The sequence below is a fragment of the Solea senegalensis genome, linkage group LG5 (genome assembly GCF_019176455.1).
Source record: "Solea senegalensis isolate Sse05_10M linkage group LG5, IFAPA_SoseM_1, whole genome shotgun sequence".
Taxonomy (NCBI): domain Eukaryota; kingdom Metazoa; phylum Chordata; class Actinopteri; order Pleuronectiformes; family Soleidae; genus Solea; species Solea senegalensis.
In genome coordinates, this window is record NC_058025.1 from 13,097,267 (window position 1) to 13,117,243 (window position 19,977).

General features: G+C 41.4%; 4 protein-coding genes across 10 annotated transcripts in view; 1 reads left to right on the forward strand and 3 right to left on the reverse strand.

Annotated features, from left to right (window-relative positions):
• The window catches only part of commd10 (COMM domain containing 10), a 721,199-nt gene that overhangs the window by 398,371 nt on the left and 302,851 nt on the right, over positions 1–19,977 (reverse strand). The gene's annotated exons all lie outside the window — the stretch shown is intronic.
• cdc14b (cell division cycle 14B) lies at positions 142–14,327 on the reverse strand. 6 transcript variants are annotated; one of them, XM_044026027.1, is made up of 16 exons: positions 13,989–14,325; positions 11,923–12,013; positions 10,624–10,699; positions 9,848–9,940; positions 9,652–9,728; positions 9,195–9,261; positions 8,974–9,124; positions 8,643–8,873; positions 8,417–8,555; positions 7,611–7,773; positions 7,426–7,523; positions 3,452–3,499; positions 3,222–3,347; positions 2,007–2,175; positions 1,047–1,112; positions 142–875 (listed from the first exon to the last, which is right to left on the reverse strand). In XM_044026027.1, exons 1-15 carry the CDS (start codon positions 14,092–14,094, stop codon positions 1,089–1,091), a joined length of 1,659 nt encoding a protein of 552 aa, XP_043881962.1. In that variant the 5' UTR covers positions 14,095–14,325; the 3' UTR covers positions 142–875; positions 1,047–1,088. The 6 variants fall into 6 exon arrangements, with proteins under 6 accessions (XP_043881962.1, XP_043881964.1, XP_043881965.1 ...); XM_044026029.1 differs by lacking the exon at positions 13,989–14,325 and adding an exon at positions 12,191–12,459; XM_044026030.1 differs by lacking the exon at positions 2,007–2,175.
• Positions 14,758–17,312, reverse strand: prxl2c (peroxiredoxin like 2C). 2 transcript variants are annotated; one of them, XM_044026055.1, is made up of 7 exons: positions 17,256–17,312; positions 16,906–17,118; positions 16,502–16,570; positions 16,341–16,394; positions 16,038–16,143; positions 15,799–15,933; positions 14,758–15,274 (listed from the first exon to the last, which is right to left on the reverse strand). In XM_044026055.1, the coding sequence occupies exons 2-7, from the start codon at positions 17,086–17,088 to the stop codon at positions 15,144–15,146; spliced, it is 678 nt and encodes a 225-aa protein (XP_043881990.1). In that variant the 5' UTR covers positions 17,089–17,118; positions 17,256–17,312; the 3' UTR covers positions 14,758–15,143. The 2 variants fall into 2 exon arrangements, with proteins under 2 accessions (XP_043881990.1, XP_043881989.1); XM_044026054.1 differs by lacking the exon at positions 17,256–17,312 and having other exon boundaries at positions 16,906–17,195.
• Positions 19,341–19,977, forward strand: part of fbxl17 (F-box and leucine-rich repeat protein 17) — a 207,746-nt gene continuing 207,109 nt past the window's right edge. The window contains exon 1 of the mRNA XM_044026021.1: positions 19,341–19,511. The gene's annotated coding sequence lies outside the window, so the exon portion shown is untranslated. The remainder of the gene's footprint in view (positions 19,512–19,977) is intronic.

Sequence of the window (19,977 nt, forward strand, 5' to 3'; positions counted from 1 at the left end):
CTTGGATGTGTTCAATCTTTTTATTGCAACACAGTAACTGACGAAGGTTGGACTTTTTGTTTAAGATAAGGGTTAATGGACCTGTGCCATCTTTATATAACTGTCTTACTGTGACTTGGCATAAAAAAACAACCAGCAATATAGCGCAAGAACAATTTTTATTTTATTTAAAATGTCCCTTCTGTGTGCGTCAAGCTAATGTCTGTGGATTATGAATTTGATAGGGCCCCTTAAGGACCATTGACATGTCATGATTCAAACGTAGTACAAAAATATTTACAAAATACAAACTGGTTATATCAAATGTTCACATATTTACAGGCTTGAAATATAGGAGCTAAAAAGCTTCAGATTAATGACAGGACTAAGACGAGGCAGATGGTGAAAGGCAGTACAAGGGTACGCAGTACTGTATTTCAAAAACATTTTCTTTTTTCCCCATGAACCAGACCGCAGGTTAATCTACCAGTCCAAATCTGATTTCCCCCAACTGAAAGCAGAAAATCTGCAGTGTTTATTTTAGGGGAAAATCAAGGATTCACATGCTGGTTTGATAGGTGTGGTCTAAAATTGCTGTTTGCTACCACATGCTTCCATAAGTAAGAACATGACAATGATTAAAAAAAGTTAGCAAATTTCATGAGCCTGTTAAAAATATAAAAACCAAAGTGCCTCGAGGCTAAAATAACTTGGAATCAAACAATCTTGTTGATTAATGACACGTGATATCTTGGTTACAGTTTCTTATCAATTTCTCAAAAAGAAAAGTACATTTTACGTAGTACAGCTGTTTATAAAAATGGATTTCATGTATATTTCCTCGGGATTTCCAGCCTCATCGAAGTAGAGGAGCTCTAGCTTTGGGTATGGAGTGACTGAAAAGGACAAACAAAGTCAGCATTAGTAGGTGGACGGATTTGTTGATTTATAGTGCATTATTACAGCTATTTCTTCTATACATGCAATCATTGTTTGTGCACATGGATCAAAGACAGGCCTCTGACTGATGCTTTGTGATTTAACAGAAATCAAGAAAAGATAGATACCATAGCCTGGAAAATCGAACTGATTGCAAGGACCTGCGAGTTTTACGTCCTTGGGAGGCAGTGCGTCTGATGCGTGTAAGAAACACAGGAAGAGAAGGAAGGAGAGAGGAGAAAAAAAAAGATGACAACCATTAAAAGGGTGCAGACAAAGCTACAGACACCGTGAACAGCAGAGACCAGAGAAGCTATAGCCAGTCGTACACTGGAATCCACTATTCTTAGATGACATGCGAGGAAAGCGCGTGGAAGGAAAAGGAGGCAGGTTATCCTGAAGACCAGTGCATAAGCAGAGTCAGACTTCATTACGGACAATGTGAGGATATACATGTTAAGTTAGTACAAAATATAAATGTGGCTGGGTTGCATCATCATAATTTGAGTCCATATTCCAGAGAAACCACTTCAGTAACAACCTTTAACTTGATAACGGACATTTTTTTTAACTTTATCATCCAATTTTGCTGGCAAACTAACTTTGAAATAAAATGTATTATCTGATTTTCTCCTAACGTCCACTGCCTTCAAACGTCGCATCAAATCAGCTGAAGAGATCCAAATTCGATTCAGCTGTTTTCTAACTAGATCAAACATTTGAGTGACAAGAATATTTGGAGTACAAAAACACAATTAGATTTTTGTGTAAACATTTAGCTGATGCATCCCAGCCTAAGTGCATTAAGTGACCATGACAATGTCTCTGTCAAAGAGTATTGAGAGAGAAGGAGGGAGGGTTGAGCCTCTGGATCTTGGCTGGATTTACAGACACCAATCATGTGGTTTGTAATTTCTCTCCACAGATCTAATCATCCCATGGCTGCCAAAACCAGGAAGCAACCATTTAGATTCTTCTTGTTTGAGCAACACAGTGGATAATTTAAAAAAAAAAAAAACTTGAACAATTTTTTGTGTAAATGCAGCACATGTCTCCATGTGGCTCAGAGTGGGACTGTGGGAGCTTGCCTGCAGGTGAACTTGTGCCAAGTTTAAGTTGATGAAAGTGCCTGTGTTGGCTGTGGCACTGGCCGCGTCTCTATGGCTGCCACATGGCTCACAACACATTGGGTCCCTGTCGCCAGTCACTACATGCAAGTTTCCCAGTGACCTGACCAATCTGGTGTGGCACAGGGAGCTGGCAGAGAGAGAGTGGGGAGGGGAGGGAGGGGGTCTGTTAATTCACTCCACAGAAGATTCACGAGTGGCTATAGCGTCACGGTTGCTTTTCAATTGTGTCCACAACACATAATGAGAAATACATTAGTCACAGAACATATTTAATCATGCAGTATTCTTGATAATGAAGAGAATCATAGGGAATGTGTAGTTTTTTTAAAGACAGTGAACTTGTGTGCAATAACGTGGCATTTCCACCAAGATTTAAATCGAGTTCAACTACTGTATGTTAAGGATGATTTGTAAATTATTTTCTCCATCTATTTTATCCTTCAACAAGGCAACACTGGAGGATATGCAGCATTTCATTGTCAATCTTATTGCCATGTCTGTCTGTCTAGCCATGATTAGTTTACACATTTTACGATTTTATTGCGATTGTTTATTGCCTGGACATTCTGATTTTCTTTTAACCTGTCCACAGATTAGTGTATCTAGCCATAGCCTTTCTGCATTTCCATCACAGTACAGTGCGGTGTGGTTTGAACTGGTCAAGCAATGGGTCAGACTTATGCGTATCGCCGGCTGTGTTGGCGATACATGAAGCGTGATGTTGTACTGGTGCGAGCAGAAAAAAACGAGTTGCTCTGTTGTCTGTATCGTGTTCGGTTTGAAGCTGTTTCAACAAGACGTGAAGCTTTGTATGAGAGTGGACTGCAGGTGTTAAAGAAACGTCAGTCACAAAAGGAGTGGCGCTTTTCTGTCGCCCAATCAGCTGACTGTCGGGAATCTAGCTCCACCTGTACCATACTATTGCTCTGGTATCCCAAGGGAAGGGTACTGGAAAAATGGACCAGTCGGGACCAATTATTTTGGTACTATTTCAAATGGAAATGCAAAAAAATATGTAGTGGAGTGTATTGTTGCCCAGGGCAGACTAAGACTGGAGAAATTGCATTAAGTGCAATTTCAGTTTTGTGTGTATTTTTAAAGTGTGTTTTTAGTTGAACTACCACAATAATAACGTCACGTAAACAGTAACGAGAGTCAAATTCAGCCACGAACCTTCCTCCTACTATGTTGGCCGGGAGTGAGGTTCTGGTTCTCTTGCTGCCATCGGTGTGGTCAGACACAGTCAAGGGGTTGACGCTGGTCTTACAGGCCTGAGCACTGACCTGCAAGATGGCCCTGCTGCAGAGGAGAAGGGGGAGTGGCCAGTCATGATTAGTCTTAAGCATGCAGTTTCAATCAGAGTGTGTGTGTGTGTTACCTTACGTGTCGACTGCAAACTTTACCTTAAGGACTGTGACGACGACCTCGTGTGAATCTTGTTCTCCTCCTGTCTGTAAAAACACACGCATGATGGTAAACATGAAATTAAAATGAATAAATGAAGACAGTTTCGAGAAAGAGAGAGATGACAGGACAGAGAGGTAGAGGAGGAAGGAAATATTGTATGGAAATGAGTAAGAAGGCTTTAAAATTTGACCCCTTTAATTTAGATTTAGGATCATTTCTGCAGCTGCAACAGTCGTAGTAGGATTAGTAAAGCCAAGTTACTACCGGGAACAGCCAGAGGGTGGCACTAAATAACTTTAGCTGATGAAAATGATCAATCCAGTCCTTCTGAGGGGGTTTTGATCTTGACAGAGTAATCAACACATTAAACAGCAAAGTGTTATGTGTAACGATGACAGGATGAGGGGAATGGGTCAACGGTACAAAATCATTACGTACAAGAAAATGGTGTCATGGACGAGAGGAAGGAGCCTTCGAGGATTCAGATCATGAAAATAATGGCTCTGCTCAACAGCAATACATTATACATACTGAGCTCGTACGCAGGACAAAGTAACAAGAGGATGATTTGAAAGGACTTTCTGATTTTGGGTTGGTAATTGAAGAGAGAGAGAGAGAGAGGGGACTTACAGCATTCTCATTAGGTTTTTGGGGGGGGCAGGACAGGTTTTTGGGGGGGGCTGACGGGCAGTAGAACTCATTGAAATCCTAACCCGTCTATAAAGAAATGCAGGATGGAAGAAGGGAAGCCATACACAATCCACCACAGGGCAAGGCTACACAGGGAGGAGAGCAGCATGGCTACCAGCCATCTGAAAGGAGGACAAATCCAACAACAAGAGCAAACGGGGGAAAAAGGGGAGGGGGGTAAAAAAAGGAAAGAGAGACAAAAGACGTCCGGGTATGACACAAAGCCTCTGATGTTCTGCTTTTCCACTGGGACTGGATAAGAAGGAATGCCTTTCATTAGAGCCTCGAGTCCAGCAGTACAACTCTGCAGGTTTTTGCTCTGCGCTTGTTCTGATGTTAATATACACTGAATTCCTATGAATGCCTACGTATTAAAACAAGTGTATATGTGATTAATACTGAAGGCTAAAAAAAAATAAAGTCAGTGAAAATAGAGTACAAGTTAATATACAGCATAATTACTTATAGTCTCTAACTAATAAAAATCTAGTAGTCAATTCATTATGACTTTTAAAAAAAACTAAATGGCAGAGGTAGAAACCTGAAGGAAATAAAGCTCTTGTTTTTTTTACGCTGATCCAGTCACAAAAAGCAATGGAAAAACAGCAGGCAATTGACAATGAACCCGACCCGACATTAATAATGTTAGACACAAACAGACTTGTGAACACACAGATCACACATGCATGTCAAAAGGGCTTCATGCCTGCTGCCATGCGCACAAAGGCTGAGAAGATGTAGACACCTCAAACTTACATAATACAACAAACAGTGTAGCCACATGGTGAAGTTCAGCTTGAGGTTAGATGTTTGTCAAGCAATGCATATACTGATAAAGCCTGAAGAGAGAGTAGACCCCCCTTCTGCCTCAATTCCCTCCCCGAGAAAAGATATGAATCCACGCTCATCTCATTTCCTCCTCAAAAGCTCAAACATGATGAGATCTTTAAAGTAGTACGAGGATCAGGAGTCGTTTAGTTTTTCAACAACACAGCAGGGCCAAGTTTAATCTGCTGCAGACCATAATGAAGATTAAGTATTCTCCCCCCGCACTATATTTTTACATTCTGTATTTCTTTCGTGAGAACGTTAGGACAGTTGTGCAAGTCATGCACTAAAAACATTTACGTCAACTAATCCAGATCTTATGCGAGACAGTCAGTGCGTTTACATGTGTGTTAAAAGTCCGATTTTAGTCGGACTAAGACAACAAATCAGTTTTCTTAATTGTCAGGTCAACACGTTAGTCCGACTATAATCCAGTTTGTCTTTGTTGGACTAACATACCTGGATAATGCGATTCATAGTCCGATTACTCCTGCATGTGTACTCTTAGTCAGACTTTGACCCGGAAGTAGGAGGAGACAATGTATGAACTGTGTTTCTTCGAACAACACAGCATCCCAATAGCCATGCTCGACCTAATTTGTATCATGATTAACATGTACAGCAGGTACGAAACACACAGCACGATCTCAATGTAAAGGTCACCAGGAAACAAATTCAATAAGCACTAGCTTATAGAGAGATACAGCGCCACCTATTGAGGTGGAGTCAGACGCACACGGCCAAAAAAACATTTTTTTCTCTTCCGCACTTATACCGCATGGGACTCTATCGCACTACGTCCTTCTCTTGATTAAACTGCATGTAAACGTACTGAGGGATTAGTTGAATACTTGGTGCCGTTGTTAACAGGCTCAGCTCAAGACTTCAGAGCATTCCTCACATAAGCTTTGGTGTCAAAGCAGAAAGAGCCCAGTGTGTCTATGAAGCAGACAATGAGAAGTGTGTGTCGATGTGATGCATTCATTAAGTGCAGATCCACTTCACACGGTAGTCATTTCAAAAAAAGAAAGAAAGATAGAAAGAAAATTTCAAATCAGCCATACGATTAACCATACCATTCACTTGGCATAGCAACCACTTCTACAGGAAGAGGATGTCAGCTAGAAAGGAAGTGACATGCACTTACCTCCATCATACAAAACCTCACATCCTCTCTCTGTTTTTCCTCTCCCCCACTCTCTCTCTTTCTCTCTCTCTGCTATCTTTTGAATGGCGGGCAACACATTGGCCACACCATGCCCATGAGGCTGCAGCAGAAAACTACCTGCCTGACATGGGACAACAAAAGCCAAAGCCATGTGGGTACAGTGGCAAAGGCCAGTCAACCATCCTCAGCCATGCTGACTGACACCCAACCTTCCACAGCGTGATTTACACGGGCACAAACGATGTGGACTTTGGGCATAACGAGGGTCCTTCCTTTTTAAATGACTGTTTAACACAAGCTCTTTATCACTTTCTATTTGTGCAGAGTGCTACTGTAGAGCTGGTTAGCCGTAGGTTACATTTGTCCAACCTGACCCTCATACTTGTTACTATGTTGGCAAAACATCTCACGTTTACAACAGGTCCCAGTGACTTTTACTTCAATTTTTTCCCCAGTGCAATTTGTTGTCACAACAAACACATACTTTTGTCACTTACTTTGTCATATATAGCACTTTTTTTTTAATGTACCATAAAGTCTATACAAGTGACCCACTTAGCACAAGGTCAGTGTGTTGAGATAACCTAGTGACTAAAGAGCTCTTTATTGATTTGGCCTGTATATGCTTTCCCCTCATTTAACCCTTTACTGTCGAGTCTCTAACTGAAAATGACAACTTACAAATCCCCACAATCAAACTTAATTCATTACTTACCTCCATTACTTTCCACATCTTTTGTGCCACTTTAAATCCAGCCCTTTATAACAAGTTGTTTTTTTCCTGGAAGATTGCGTATCAGATAACTCTAATCCCTCCAAACAACTGTGTGTGTCACGATATTTCAGCTACTTCTTCCCCGACTCATGGTTCATCGCCGTCACTCACTGATTAGTAATGACTTTGATTACACTTAATCTATGTCTGATGATGTGTAACCAAATCGAGAATACAAAAACAGAGGCATTGAAATACCACATCTAACAAACTGTCTGTTTCTCAACTGTCAGACAAATCAATTATATTAGGAGAGCATTGCCCTGGTATGGATAAGACAACAGATAAGCTGTGCTTTAAACCTGGCATAAATGGACAAGCGAACAAACGAGGTCAGTACCTGATTATTATCAACTCCAGATTTTTTTTTTTTACCCCTCAAAAGTAACTTGTGATTTGAATAATTATAATAATGATGTTGTATACATGTGACGATTTGTGCTTATTTAATATAACAACACAACCAGTGTGACAATTAAGGACACCTGCAAGGCTGCCTGGAGACTTACGATAGTGAGCCTGTAGATGACCTGGACTGCCTCTTGCTCTTCAGGGCTCGGAGTTTATCACCTTGCGTGAGGCCGTTTCTTTCCTCATCATCATTATACTGTAAAACAAAGAAATGTATTTAGGTTTTTTTTTCCCCCCTCCATGATATTTCTTAAAAATAAGAGACATGATTTTTATAACTTACCAGTTCCATTTCTTCTTTGTTGGATGCTCTGTTTTTGTTGTTCCCATTGATGGTGATGTCATCCACCCCTGACAGGATCCTGGTCACGGCCATCTTGCCGTTCTCCTGTTCATTTAGCTTCTCTCGGAAAACGTCGCCCTCAGCCCATAAAAAGTTCTGCTTCCTGTTGCACAAAAGTTAAACAAACCACAAATCAAAACCATTTCAATTGCTGTACCAACACCTTCATTAGTATTTTACTTATTAGAATGAGTCTAATATTTAATATATATAGTCAGACACAGTTACAGCATTAGACCGTTATTTTCAGAATAAAAGCCCCCCGTTTTGTAATAATAATATTTTGTTTAAATTCTTTTGTTTTTGTAACCATTTCATCTTAATTGAAACACAAGTTACTTTAATTGCACAGCCCTAACTGCATCGTCACTGCAATTTATGCAACAAAAACATACGAAGAAAGGTAAACCAGACATTTCCTGTCAATACTAGAAAAAAATATGACAACTTTGTTTTATGCACGTTACTTAAAAACATAATACACATAAATCTAAAGTATCTTTCATGACTCAACCCAGTCTCTGAGAAAGTCTGAAGTGACTTATACCAGCCGAGTTACATTTCATCAGAAATTTGACAGCAGTTGTATCATGGATCGTTCTTGTTGCCACACACACACACACTATACAGTGCTGAAGTAGCAGATTAGCAGAATATAATATGCCTGTCAGTCAGTCAAAAATATATACAATCTGAGGCTTTTCCAGCTCTGTAACTATGGTTGTTGTCAGTCAGTGGACACCTACTCTTCAACAAAGTTCTGCTGCGGCCCAATGACAGATCCCGGTCGGCAGATTCGTATCCAGGCTATGGCCTCGGCAGCGGTCAGGCGGTAATGTTTCATCATGTAGCAGCCAATCAGAGTGCCGGTCCTCCCCAGACCAGCTGAGAGGTAGTATAGCATTAAAATACAAGCACAAACTTGCAATCAACAATGTCTCTCGCCATATGAATGTTGGATTGAAATGTTACCTTTGCAGTGGACGGCTATTGCTCCCTCCGCATTCTCACAGATGTTGAGGAACTTTCTGACGATGGAGTCGTTCGGCGTACTCCCGTCCACAAAGAACAGATCGTGGTGTTCAAAGCCGGAGTCTGTGAAACGCCTGGCGTCATACATCTTCTTGTTGAGGCGGATGACAGTGGTGACGTTGTGTTTTCTGAAGTAAGGAATGTAGGCCTCAGGAGCATGTAGAGGATAACCTGAGGTAAGAGAGGAAACGTCCGTGGGGGTTTACGTGGAGTTATAACAAAAAAAACAACAACAAAACATTTTTGACACTGTTGTGTCCTTTTCAATCACCATTCTCTATTTTGCTTTTTGGATGAGGTCCACTGAATGCGAGGAACTTTCCCGGAATGATCCAGTTTAAGTCTCCATTCTCTGCTCTCTCATAGTGCTCATATTCTTCCACATCAAAGTTGGAGAAGTCCAGCCAGCCATACTGCAGAGCCTGGAGAGGAGTTCATTCTATTAGGTGCGTGACACAGCAAGGAAGACAAAATAAGTGCAGTAAATCTTACCTTATAAACAGCACGGAGGCAATCTAAGATGTTCAGGTTGTACAGGCAGGTTCCAAACGAAGCATCTCTGTGAAACGTAAATTACAGTGACAGTCTCTCAGTGGAACAAAAACAAACTAAAAGATCCATTTTCTTCTTCCTCGACATTAACCTCATATTGATTCTAACACAGTTGAGCCTTCAAAGACCTGTGATGTTATTTCTTATTCTCGCCTTATAGTTAAAAGAGCAGTTATTTTATTACAAATGTTTCTCACTGTCTTTTCCAAATTTGCACTTCCATCAATCACACATCTAACAGACTTTTTTCATGATAGATTCAGAAAATATATACACATACGCTAGACACATCAGTTTGTTCTCAGAATAACTGGTCAGAGTATTATTGGCTAGGTCTTATTATAGTCAGGTTTTATTTACAAGTTAAATGTCATTTTTTTATGTGGTGATTTGTTACCTGAATGGGATGTACATTGAATTCCTGGACACCAGCAGACTATAGGCTTCCTCTGGCATCATCTTTAGATGCATCACCTTCAAACACAAATGTCCTTATCAGTGCATTTCTATCTGTAATAACCTATAAAAATGTATATATAGATACCAATATCGCCTCACAAGCCAAGTGCGACATTGGTGTGTTCAGTACTTACAGCATATGAGCCGATGAGATACGCAGCATTGGCCTGTTTTCTCTGGTCTCCACATGTGTAAAATATGATCTTCTTCCTTGACAGTGTAATTGACTGTGAAAAGACCATAATAACAACAACAACAGTATGAACACACATGTGACACTTGTATTTATTTATTTATGTGACGTAACCCTATTGAAGATAATAACTGTGATATTCCCTTGCCTTGTGACAATAAGTATTAATAATTCATAAGTATTTTCCGGCTGCATAGCTCTCATTGTCGTTGTCAATCATTAAATTCCTGATCCTCATAAAACATTTCACAACAAAAAATCACATTAAAATATGTAGAGGTCAATGTATGTATAAAAATGATTTTCATTTGTTATTTTCTGACGGTTGTGTGATTGAATTTCTCTTTCTAAAGAGCTTTAGGTTATTTTTCCATTGGGAAGGTTTCTTTTGTTCAACTAAACATCTGTATCCTTATTTTAAAAACTAATCAATACTAGAGCTATGGAGTGGTTTGATTATCGGTGTCCAAACTAACTAAACTCTTACACTAACTCCTCACCTCAACTAAAAGGAAAAAAGGAAGACAACAATGACTTTTAAGGACATAACTCGAACTGTACACAGAGTTGACGTTTTCCTGCTAACTGGCATTTAAAAACACCCCCACTTAGTCTGCCTGCATACTGCGCCGTGTGTTTAAATAGATATTGATCGACCTGGTTTACGTCGCATTCTCGCTTCCAGGAAGTGCAATTAGGAGCAGCCATTTACTTTACCTTGAGCTTCTTTGTCAGCTTGCAACAGAAGCGATAAAACATGGCCAGGTTAAGGGGACCAAAGTCCGCATAGAAGCTGAAACAGACAACGAAAAAGAAAGGGAGTGTGTCAGGGTGGCTATTTATGCAACCGGCAACGTTCTCTGGGGACAGTTCAGCAGATAGATTCAGCCACCTCATGGGGACACAGAAAAAAACACAGACAGAGTAAAGAGTCTATATTTGGAAGCATTTGATGCTGGGGGTCAATCAGTGCAGCACAAAGGGCTACAGAGACAAGAGGTCTTTTTAGTAACGCGGCTCTGAAAGGTCAAACATGTCTTCTCGTTACAACAGCTCTACCCTTTACTACAAACTCAAACTACCAGTGAAGCCGCAACAGTAAAAGGGGAAGTGCACTGAAAATGCTAACAAACCAAAATATAAAAAGGGCTGGATGATGACAGCACAAGATTTGAAAAAAAATGAGTGTGTTGATAACAATAATGATCATTTTTGCTTCCAAGTTGAAGAAAGTTGTTGATTGTGGTTTCAAAATACTTGGTGGACAGACGAGACACACATATATACCTATGCATAACTTCCAGGCCACCGTAGCTTTGTAACACAAATATCTAATCAGCAAATCACACGGCAGCAACTTCTTGCATTTAGGGCATGTAGACATGGTCGAGAAGACCTGCTCAAGCTCTAACCGATCATTAAAATGGGGAAGAAAAATGATTTAGCCGACTTTGATCGCGGTACGTTTGTTGAGGCCAGATGGGCTGGTCTGGCCTGTGTAATTCAGAAACTGATCCCAGCTGAACTACGAGGATTTTCATGCACAACAGTCTGTTGGGTTGCTAGTGAATGGTCGGGGGACAAGAGAAAATGAGCGACGACCAGACTGGTTTGAGATGATGGAAATGTTCTCTGTACCTAATAAAGCGGTTGAGCGTATACTAAACAGATTAGTGCCTTGTCCTAATTAGGGCTGAATGATTTTGAATAAACCTGTAGAATAAGATGTGTACGAATCTAAAATGATATTTTGACACACATTTTGGCTTTTAAAAATGTCTTATCCCCCGTTTCTCTTGGCCAGGTCGTCATTGTAAATGAGAATTGGTTCTCAGTTGACTTACCTGCTTAAGTAAAGGTCAAATAAATATGAAAACAAAGAAAACATTTAACCCTGTACAAAACAAAAAAAAGACATGCATCATTCGAAATTGGTAAAAACACGCACGCGCATGCGCACACACACACAGGCACACAAGGAGCGAGGCAATGTCATAATTGTGAATGTAAACTTACTTCTCATAGGCCAACTCTTCATCTATGCAGAAACAGTGTCGCTCGGCTGTGCTTTTGATCTTCTGTTGAAGTATGGCGAAGCAGAGTTGATCTGGGAGGGTGAATGAGGAGGAGGAGGGGGAGAGAATGGAGAGAGGGGAGAGAGTGGGGAGGAAGAAATTAAAGAGGCAGTTTTAGTTGCTTTTGTCATGCACACTCTTCACGCGTGTATTCTCTCTAAAACTCTGTAAACAAGCCACTTCTTCCGTGTCTTGAAGGAACGACTCACCCTTGATGAACTCGACAGATCTCCGCGAAACGTCGTCCGCGGTCATTTTGCCCACAGACCTAAACATGACTTTAGTAGTAAAAAAAAAACAAAAAAAACTGTTTTTCTTCACGGCAACTTTTGCATACTAAGTAAAACTTGCACGAGAATCGCAGTCTCAGACTTTCGCGTTGAAAATGACAGTGATTGTTGAGCCCGATTTGCTGAAGGAGGAGAAAGTTAGCAGTCGAAGAAGAGGAGGGGAAGGAGAGTTCTCTGTGCTCAAGTGCGCACACTGCTAAAAATGACACCCGCCCGGCCCCGCCCCCGAGAGGCTCCGCGGAACGCTATTGGTCGGGAGAGACGCAGAACGCGACACCATTGGTGGAAAGAGCTGCCGCTCACGCATCTTTCTGTTTAAAGTTCTCGACATGAAGCACCTGATAGGCTGCGGGAGCGGTGCCCGAGCGGTTGCTAGGACGATCGCTCAGCCAATCAGATGCGTGGTTTCCACTCGGACCTCCTCCCTCAGGAGTCGAGCTCTTCGACGAGACACAGGAACCAGGAAAACAACATCAAAAAAAAGAAAGAAAAGATAAAGTCTGTCGTCACTCGACTGACAATGTTAGAGAGTAAACACACTGACACGGCTCATACACTCACACATGCATTGTAGTTTCCTCTGAGTAAAACTGATTTCTTTGCACAGTCTGTGAAGGTAAATCAAAGCAAATCCAGTGTATTTACTAACAGTGGCGTGCACAGGGGGGGGGAAGGGAGGAAGGGAGGGGACTGGCAAGCACCAAAACACGCTGCAGTGCCCCCTAGTGTGGTAAAAACATGAGGAAGTGTCCTACTGGTGTCTTTCTTGTGGAGAAAGGTAATGCAGCGTTCTATACTACTTTGTTTCAATTGAGTGTCCTTCCAATCAAAATCAATACAATCGTGACAAAGTTGCCTAATGTCCCTACATGGCAGTGTCCTTTTTTAAATTGTTTGCAGTAGGTGCCCTTTTAATTTCCACCCCTGCCCTTCCAAATGACTGTGTACGCCACTGTATACGTGTCAGCCCATATGAACCTGATTTATAAACCAACCAGGATGAAGGAGATAGTGGGAGATATAGGTCACCATAGCGACCTGTGTTTGGAAAAGTGGGGGGTGTGCAAAGGAGGCCTTCAACAAGGGCCGTCCTGCATGGAGTTTGCTCCGGTTTCCCCCCGGATTAGGTAAAAATTGGACACTCTAAATTGATCATATAGTGTGAGAGTGGATGGTTGTTTTTCTCTATGTGTCCCTGTGATGGGCTGGCGAAATGTCCAGGATGTATCCCACCTTTCACCCTCTGTCAGCTGGGATTGACCCCTGGTGGTAGAAGATTGATGGATCTTATTCTAATTCTTGGATCCTGGCTTATTACTTTTTATGTAAATGTACACATTCTAGTTCACACAGAACTTGATAAATGCTGCTAAATGTTTTTTTTCTTCATCAAAAATGTGACAAAGTTTTAATTTTTGTTTTGATGACATGTTTAGTTTAAATACATCATTTCAATTTAAATGAAGTGCACTGCAGTCACAGTCCCAATGCAGACAGACCATAAATGTCTCTTAAATGAAGTAATTCAGATTATTGTTGCTTATGATTTGCCAGTAGAATAAACAAGTCTGCATCATACACAGGCCAAGAGAGGCTGCACTGGTTTCTAAAGATCAGCCTCGGCCATGAAAAAAAACAACAACAACAAAAAAGCCCATACAGGTGGAGCTGTGTCTGTGCGCATCTTTACCACGGTTTGTTGTGCAGATCTTCTTACCTGTTATCTCAATGTAAACATCAGAGTTTGGCTCCGCCTCTGTGTTGTGAGCCGCACAGCGCTTTTTCTTCGACTCTGCTCGTCTCCTCTCGCTCTTGCGCTTCATCTTTGCCTCAGGGATTCACATTGGTGGACGACATTCCCGAGCAGCCTGCAGTGCACCGCCTCGCCTCGCCTCGCCTCGTCTCGCAATGCGTCGGCTTGGTTATCCTCCTGTTGTCGTTGCAGTGTGACTATTATATCTTAGTCCCGAGCTGCAGCAGATGATACGCATCTTTGTCAAGCCGAGACCCAGTGAGACGTCTGCTCCAGCCCTTCTGTCTCTCCCTCTCTCTCTCTCTGGTGGTGGTGGTGGTGGTTGTGACGTCGATGAGCCGGGGCAGGTTTTTCTGAATCCCCTGCATGTGACGTATCAGGATTTGATGTCCAGTGCCTACCCTTCCCTGTTCAATAGCAGCAGCTGCTTATAGGTCATGTGTCTAGTCCCATAGATCTCTATAGATCATGCACAAATCCACGGAAATACATGTGAATACAGCCAAGATAATGCAATTTTACATTTTATTACGTGTCAGGTTTTAAAGAAAACATTTTTTACAGTCTTACATTTGTAAGCAGTTCCAGTAAAAATGTGAATAAATCCCCCATTGGAATGAAAGGGTTAAAAGGTCAATGGCAGATAAAATCCCCTACCAATAACCCCCACACACACACACATGAAGAAAATATGACATCCCATAAAGTCTTAACACAAGGACTTCATCATCGCCACTGTTAACCGCGATTCAAAGTCGTGCAGCTTTAAGCACATTAAACACGTCTTACGTTTTTAGTTAACATTGAAATAAATACCTTTTTTTTTTTAATGTTTTCATCAATATAAAAAATAAATTAAAAAAAATCTCAACATGATTACAAGGCAAATATTGCACTCTGCACAAGGAAAGGGGAATGTTTCAAACTTGACAATGGTAGTTTAGTGACAAATATCTTACAGTGTCTTTTTGGCCAGATTTCTCTTTACAAAAGGCATCAATTCTTGGTCGATCGAAGTTTAAATAAATATATAACATTTAAGACATGCCGGCAACTTGTCAGTGTGTTGTGTTGATGTAAGTAAACAAGCAACATATGTGAAAGAAGGCGACCAGCGGGTTATACGTGGATGATCTTTGGCTTGTCACTGAAGTCCAGCGTCTGCTGCACTCCTGCGAGCTGCAGAAGCCAGGTGATGGGCATGTGGTCCAAGCGGTTCATGTCGAAATGGGAGAAATGAACTTGAGAGCCTGGGAAAAGAAAAAAAGAGTGAGTGAGAGAGAAGCGATAGCTCATCGTCGGATCATCCTGAAAAGAAGTGTGACATCAAGGACAAATGCCCTCAGCTGAGGACACAAGGGAAAAATCAATATAGGACATTTAACTTCAGTCTCAGTTTAATACATTATACCCCTTATTACATCTATTATATCATAAGAATATACTCTATCACGCAATGACGCAGTATTGCTCTGAACGTCCATAGAGAATATCTTTTGTAGCTCACTGGGACATGGGAGCTGCTGCTCTGATGATGCCTTGTGTGTTAAGTTTGTGTTCTAGTGCGACTACTTCTGCCTGTCAGAGAACGGCCAGTGTATTACAAAGACGCAAGGAAGTGTTAAGTTCATTTACCTATGCCACTAATTGTCGATATACTGTACATTTCTGTTTGCTCAGACAATCGCTCAAAGAGTGTAGTGTAGTGCTCTGACTCGTGACCACTTGTTTCCACAAGGTACATTGTTGGTTTTAACAGTAAACAAAAGCTCACCTGGTCCCGCTATGATGGCGCCGCCTTGCTGATGCAAGTCACCCTGAAAGTCGAATATGGGGCTCGTCATGGCCCTCCATATACTCCTCATTTGGCCCACAAACACACTGGACTTCACATGAGGACTGCGTTTTGCTGTGCACACACACACACAAAAAAACAAATGCATTGTGGAATTCTTCATGTACTGGAACAAGCTGACTTCTTCTATTCTGCCTCACACACTGTTGCCACATTACCACAGTCTGTAAACCTCTCCTCCGTCTTCATCCCAAGCTTTTGATATATGCACCTCTGCGGGTCAACATACATTTCATGAGGATAGCCGGTCAGTGCGCAGAATGGCTGAATGACAGAAAGAAAGAAAGTACACGTGTGTTCAAATGTGTGTAATTACTTAGTTATTGGTGAATTATGTGTTTGTCTTTTAAGAACTGCAACAGAAATCTGAAAAATGGCAACATTTCAAGTTTTAAATCTACACAAATACTGCAAACTGACTCTGTGGAACACTGATATCATGTGTATGGATTGTGCTCTACCTCAATATGATGATAATCACACTGGCCAATCACAATCAGTCTAATGTCAGCATCCTGCAACAACAAACACAGACAATTATTCAACTGTAATTTAAACTGACGTGATCTTCAACTGTGCTACGTATTGTTTTTCTTTAATATAAATGGTACACAGTTCTTACCTCCAGTGTCTCTATGGGTATTTTGCCCAAATCATCCACATATTCCTTGCAGCTGTAGCACAAGAAACTCTACAGGGACAGAGAGTTTGTCAGAAGGCTTTAGTAGTGTGAGCTATACTTTTCTTTTTAAACTCTCATCATCATAAACTGTCATCGAGAGAATGTTTAGCTTTCTGTCTTCACCTACAGACATGATCTCTTCATTCTTCCTTTTCCACCATTGTATGATAAGTTAGTGTGAGTGTGTGCGTGTGTGTGGAGCATCTGTGACGCTCTCACCTGTCTGTTGCTTACTTTGCCTTCAAAAGAAACACCTTTTGAGGCTCTTACTACCAGAGCTCCATGGATCTGTGCCTACACAGCTCATCAGCAAAGTGAAGCCAAAAACAAAGTGTTGCCCCTACCCGCACGAAAATGATGATCGATTTCCTGTCCTGACATAACCTCTTGAAAGGGAAAGAGACTCCGTGCCGATCGTAAATCAAACTCTCTTCCACGTCCTGAAGACGAACAACGACAGGAGGCGACCGCGTGTCCTGGTCTCCTTTAGTCACTTGTCTTGTTATTGGTGAAACTACTTCAGCCATTTTTTCCCCGAGGCTTCCTGGGCTCGCGCACTATTTTGGGAGTAGTCGTTCAGAGTGAGACAGACTGTAGGAGCTGCAGTTACACAGTAGCTGCAGATTCACGCCCATATTCTGCTTATGTGTGTGTGTGTGTGTCAGAGAGAGAGGGAGAGAGTGTGTTTACTTACTTACTAACAACCTGCCAACTGTACCAAGACCTTAGAGCAGGGGCGACAAACTCAAATGACCCAGAGTCCAATGAGTTTAGCTTGGTGAAAGAGGGGGCCCGTCTGGAGGGCAGTCCAAACTTTTTTTAAATAAGGGCCAGTTTTGATAATGTGGAGCTTTCTGCGGAACAATGGTCCCTTCAGACCTTTCATTAACAGTACAAGTTACATCGAAATGCACTGTTTTGTAATAATTTAACTTTCATTTTCACAATTGTCATTTGTTAAATGGCAATGTAACCAAATCTAGGCCATGCATGAGTGCTTTCACATCTGGAATCAGATATCATAATAACATAATATGAGATGAATGCATGTGTTGGAGCTTCTCCATTTCATAGTACTGCCTCGTCTCAACTCTATACAGTTTGGTTGGTTTTCCATTACAATATAGTACCTCCTCAACATGGGCATGGCTACATGAAACTGCAGTGACATTGTTTTATACGCGACACACACACACAAACTAGTGACTAGTGATGTGTAAAGCAGTTGTTTTCAATGTACTGAATCATTAGAATCAGTCAATTAAAAAGATTTGTTCAGTACTGTACTGTGAGTCTGTGCTTCGTCATGGAGGAAACATGTAAAAGCACAGACTGAAACAGTCACTGAACTGAAATCACAGGCTTTCAGCAGTGCTGTCACTAAATACACCAGACCTTGAATGATAAGATTTCCTTGCTAAATGTTAGATATTAATCCTCATCCTGTGACGGCCCTCTGACCAATCAGTGGACGGCAGTCTGACAATGTCATGTATGGTATCTTGGAACCTTGCCTGAGCAGGTACTAGAAAAAGTACCAGGTACCAGGTACTATCGCTAATGGAAAAGCAAATTAACTGCGCCGCACCAAGTTGAGTCGCGCTAATGGAAAAGTGCCGTTTCTGTCTGTCACATGTATTTTGCAAACTTGGTTTCAAAGCGCAACTCCTTACCAGCTGAACTAATGGGCTGACAGTTCCCCAGAAAAGCAAAAAACAGAGTTTTATAGAGTTGAGCCGTGCTGGAACTGTGTAGTAGAAAAGTGGCATTTGAGACACATATTTCCCTCTAATTACAAACACACAGAAAGACTTTGAAAGCACCTGACTTATTACAACAAATTTCCACATCGGGTGAAGTACATCAATGTGCAAACTTTGGGGGCCGGGCCCCAGACAAAGAAGCTAACTGGGGCCCTTCCCCATCTCACCCCACCCTCATCACCTGTACACCCAAGCCCACATAAAAATACAATCAGCGTTTTTTTGGTGAGGGCTCATTACTGCCACTCACAGGTCAGTCTAGGACATGACTCATGTTGATTAGTCAGTGTGTTTACATGCATGTTAAAAGCCGATTTCAGTCGGACTAAGACAATAATTCAGTTTTCTTCATGTCATGCAAACAATGATTAGAATCAGGTTAGTCTTAGTCGGACTAACATAACTGGATAATGTGATTCATAGTCCGTATAGAGACAACATATAAACGTTAATATACACTTTAAATTGCATTTTGACTCATATCAAACATGCTGTTTGAATAAAGTTTTGTTTTAATGTGTTTCTTGTCGATATTTCAGGTACAACTGAATATTTACCATAATTATTCAGTTAAATTAAATTGTATTTGTATAGCGCCAAATCACAACATACACTTTCTCAAGACACAGCAAGGCAGAAACCTTTACAATATTACAGAGAGAAGAGAAACCGAACAATTCACACAATGAACAAACACTAGGCATCAGTGGAGAGAAAAAACTCCCTTTTAACACAAAGAAATCTAAAATGTGAAGCATCTGCCTCTACCAGTTGGGGTGAAAGGAAAAATGGGGGACAGAGGAGAGGGAGAGGGAGAGGCAGGGAAAAGAGGGTGGCAAATTATAGAGACAGAGGAGAGAGACCAGGAGCAGATTACATAAAAAACATTGTAGTACCCTAGCGTTGCTTTTAAAAACAGATTTTGGAAATCTTTTACATTTAGTAAACTCCAGTTCCTCCTACGAATTACGAATCGCCCTCTTCGGCTTCCGTCCATCTGCTCTCCTGGTGCGGAAGTGTTGTCGTCCAGAACTGAGCAGCAGCAGCTGCAGAGCCACCGCTTCGTTTGTCTCCATTAGCAGCATTTCTTGTGTCCCGTGTCCCTGGAACTTAACGCTCATTCCGACCGTGAAGCTTAGCAGTATTATGCGAGCGCCGTCAGGAGTGTGGGAGCACCGTGCGAAGTGGTGAGGAGATGTTTTATGTTGGAGCTACGGCTAACTTAGCATCTGGTGATGGAGAAAGCTAGCCTGTCAGAGAGCTGACCCGGGTTAGCAGCGGAACCGTGTCTCGCTTTTTCCTTCATCAGGGGTTTAAATATGTGAAACACAAACCTGTCGCCATGTCACGTTTGGTCTGCTTTGTGTGTGTGTGTGTGTGTGAGTGAGAGAGAGAGAGAGAGAGTCAGTGTATGTGTGAGTATTCTCATCAAAGGACCACCTGTTCACTGTTTACATCTTTGTTTTCATTCAGCAGCAACGAAACAATGCGTTTGTGCTGTTTCCTTGATGGTGAATAGCAATGTATGAATAAGTGTGACCTTTCATATGCCTCTGTTAAGAGAATTAGGATTTATATCACGCTGAATATATTGTAGTCATAATATACAATATTACACACTGGGCATTTTGGACAAACAGTAATAATTGCTTT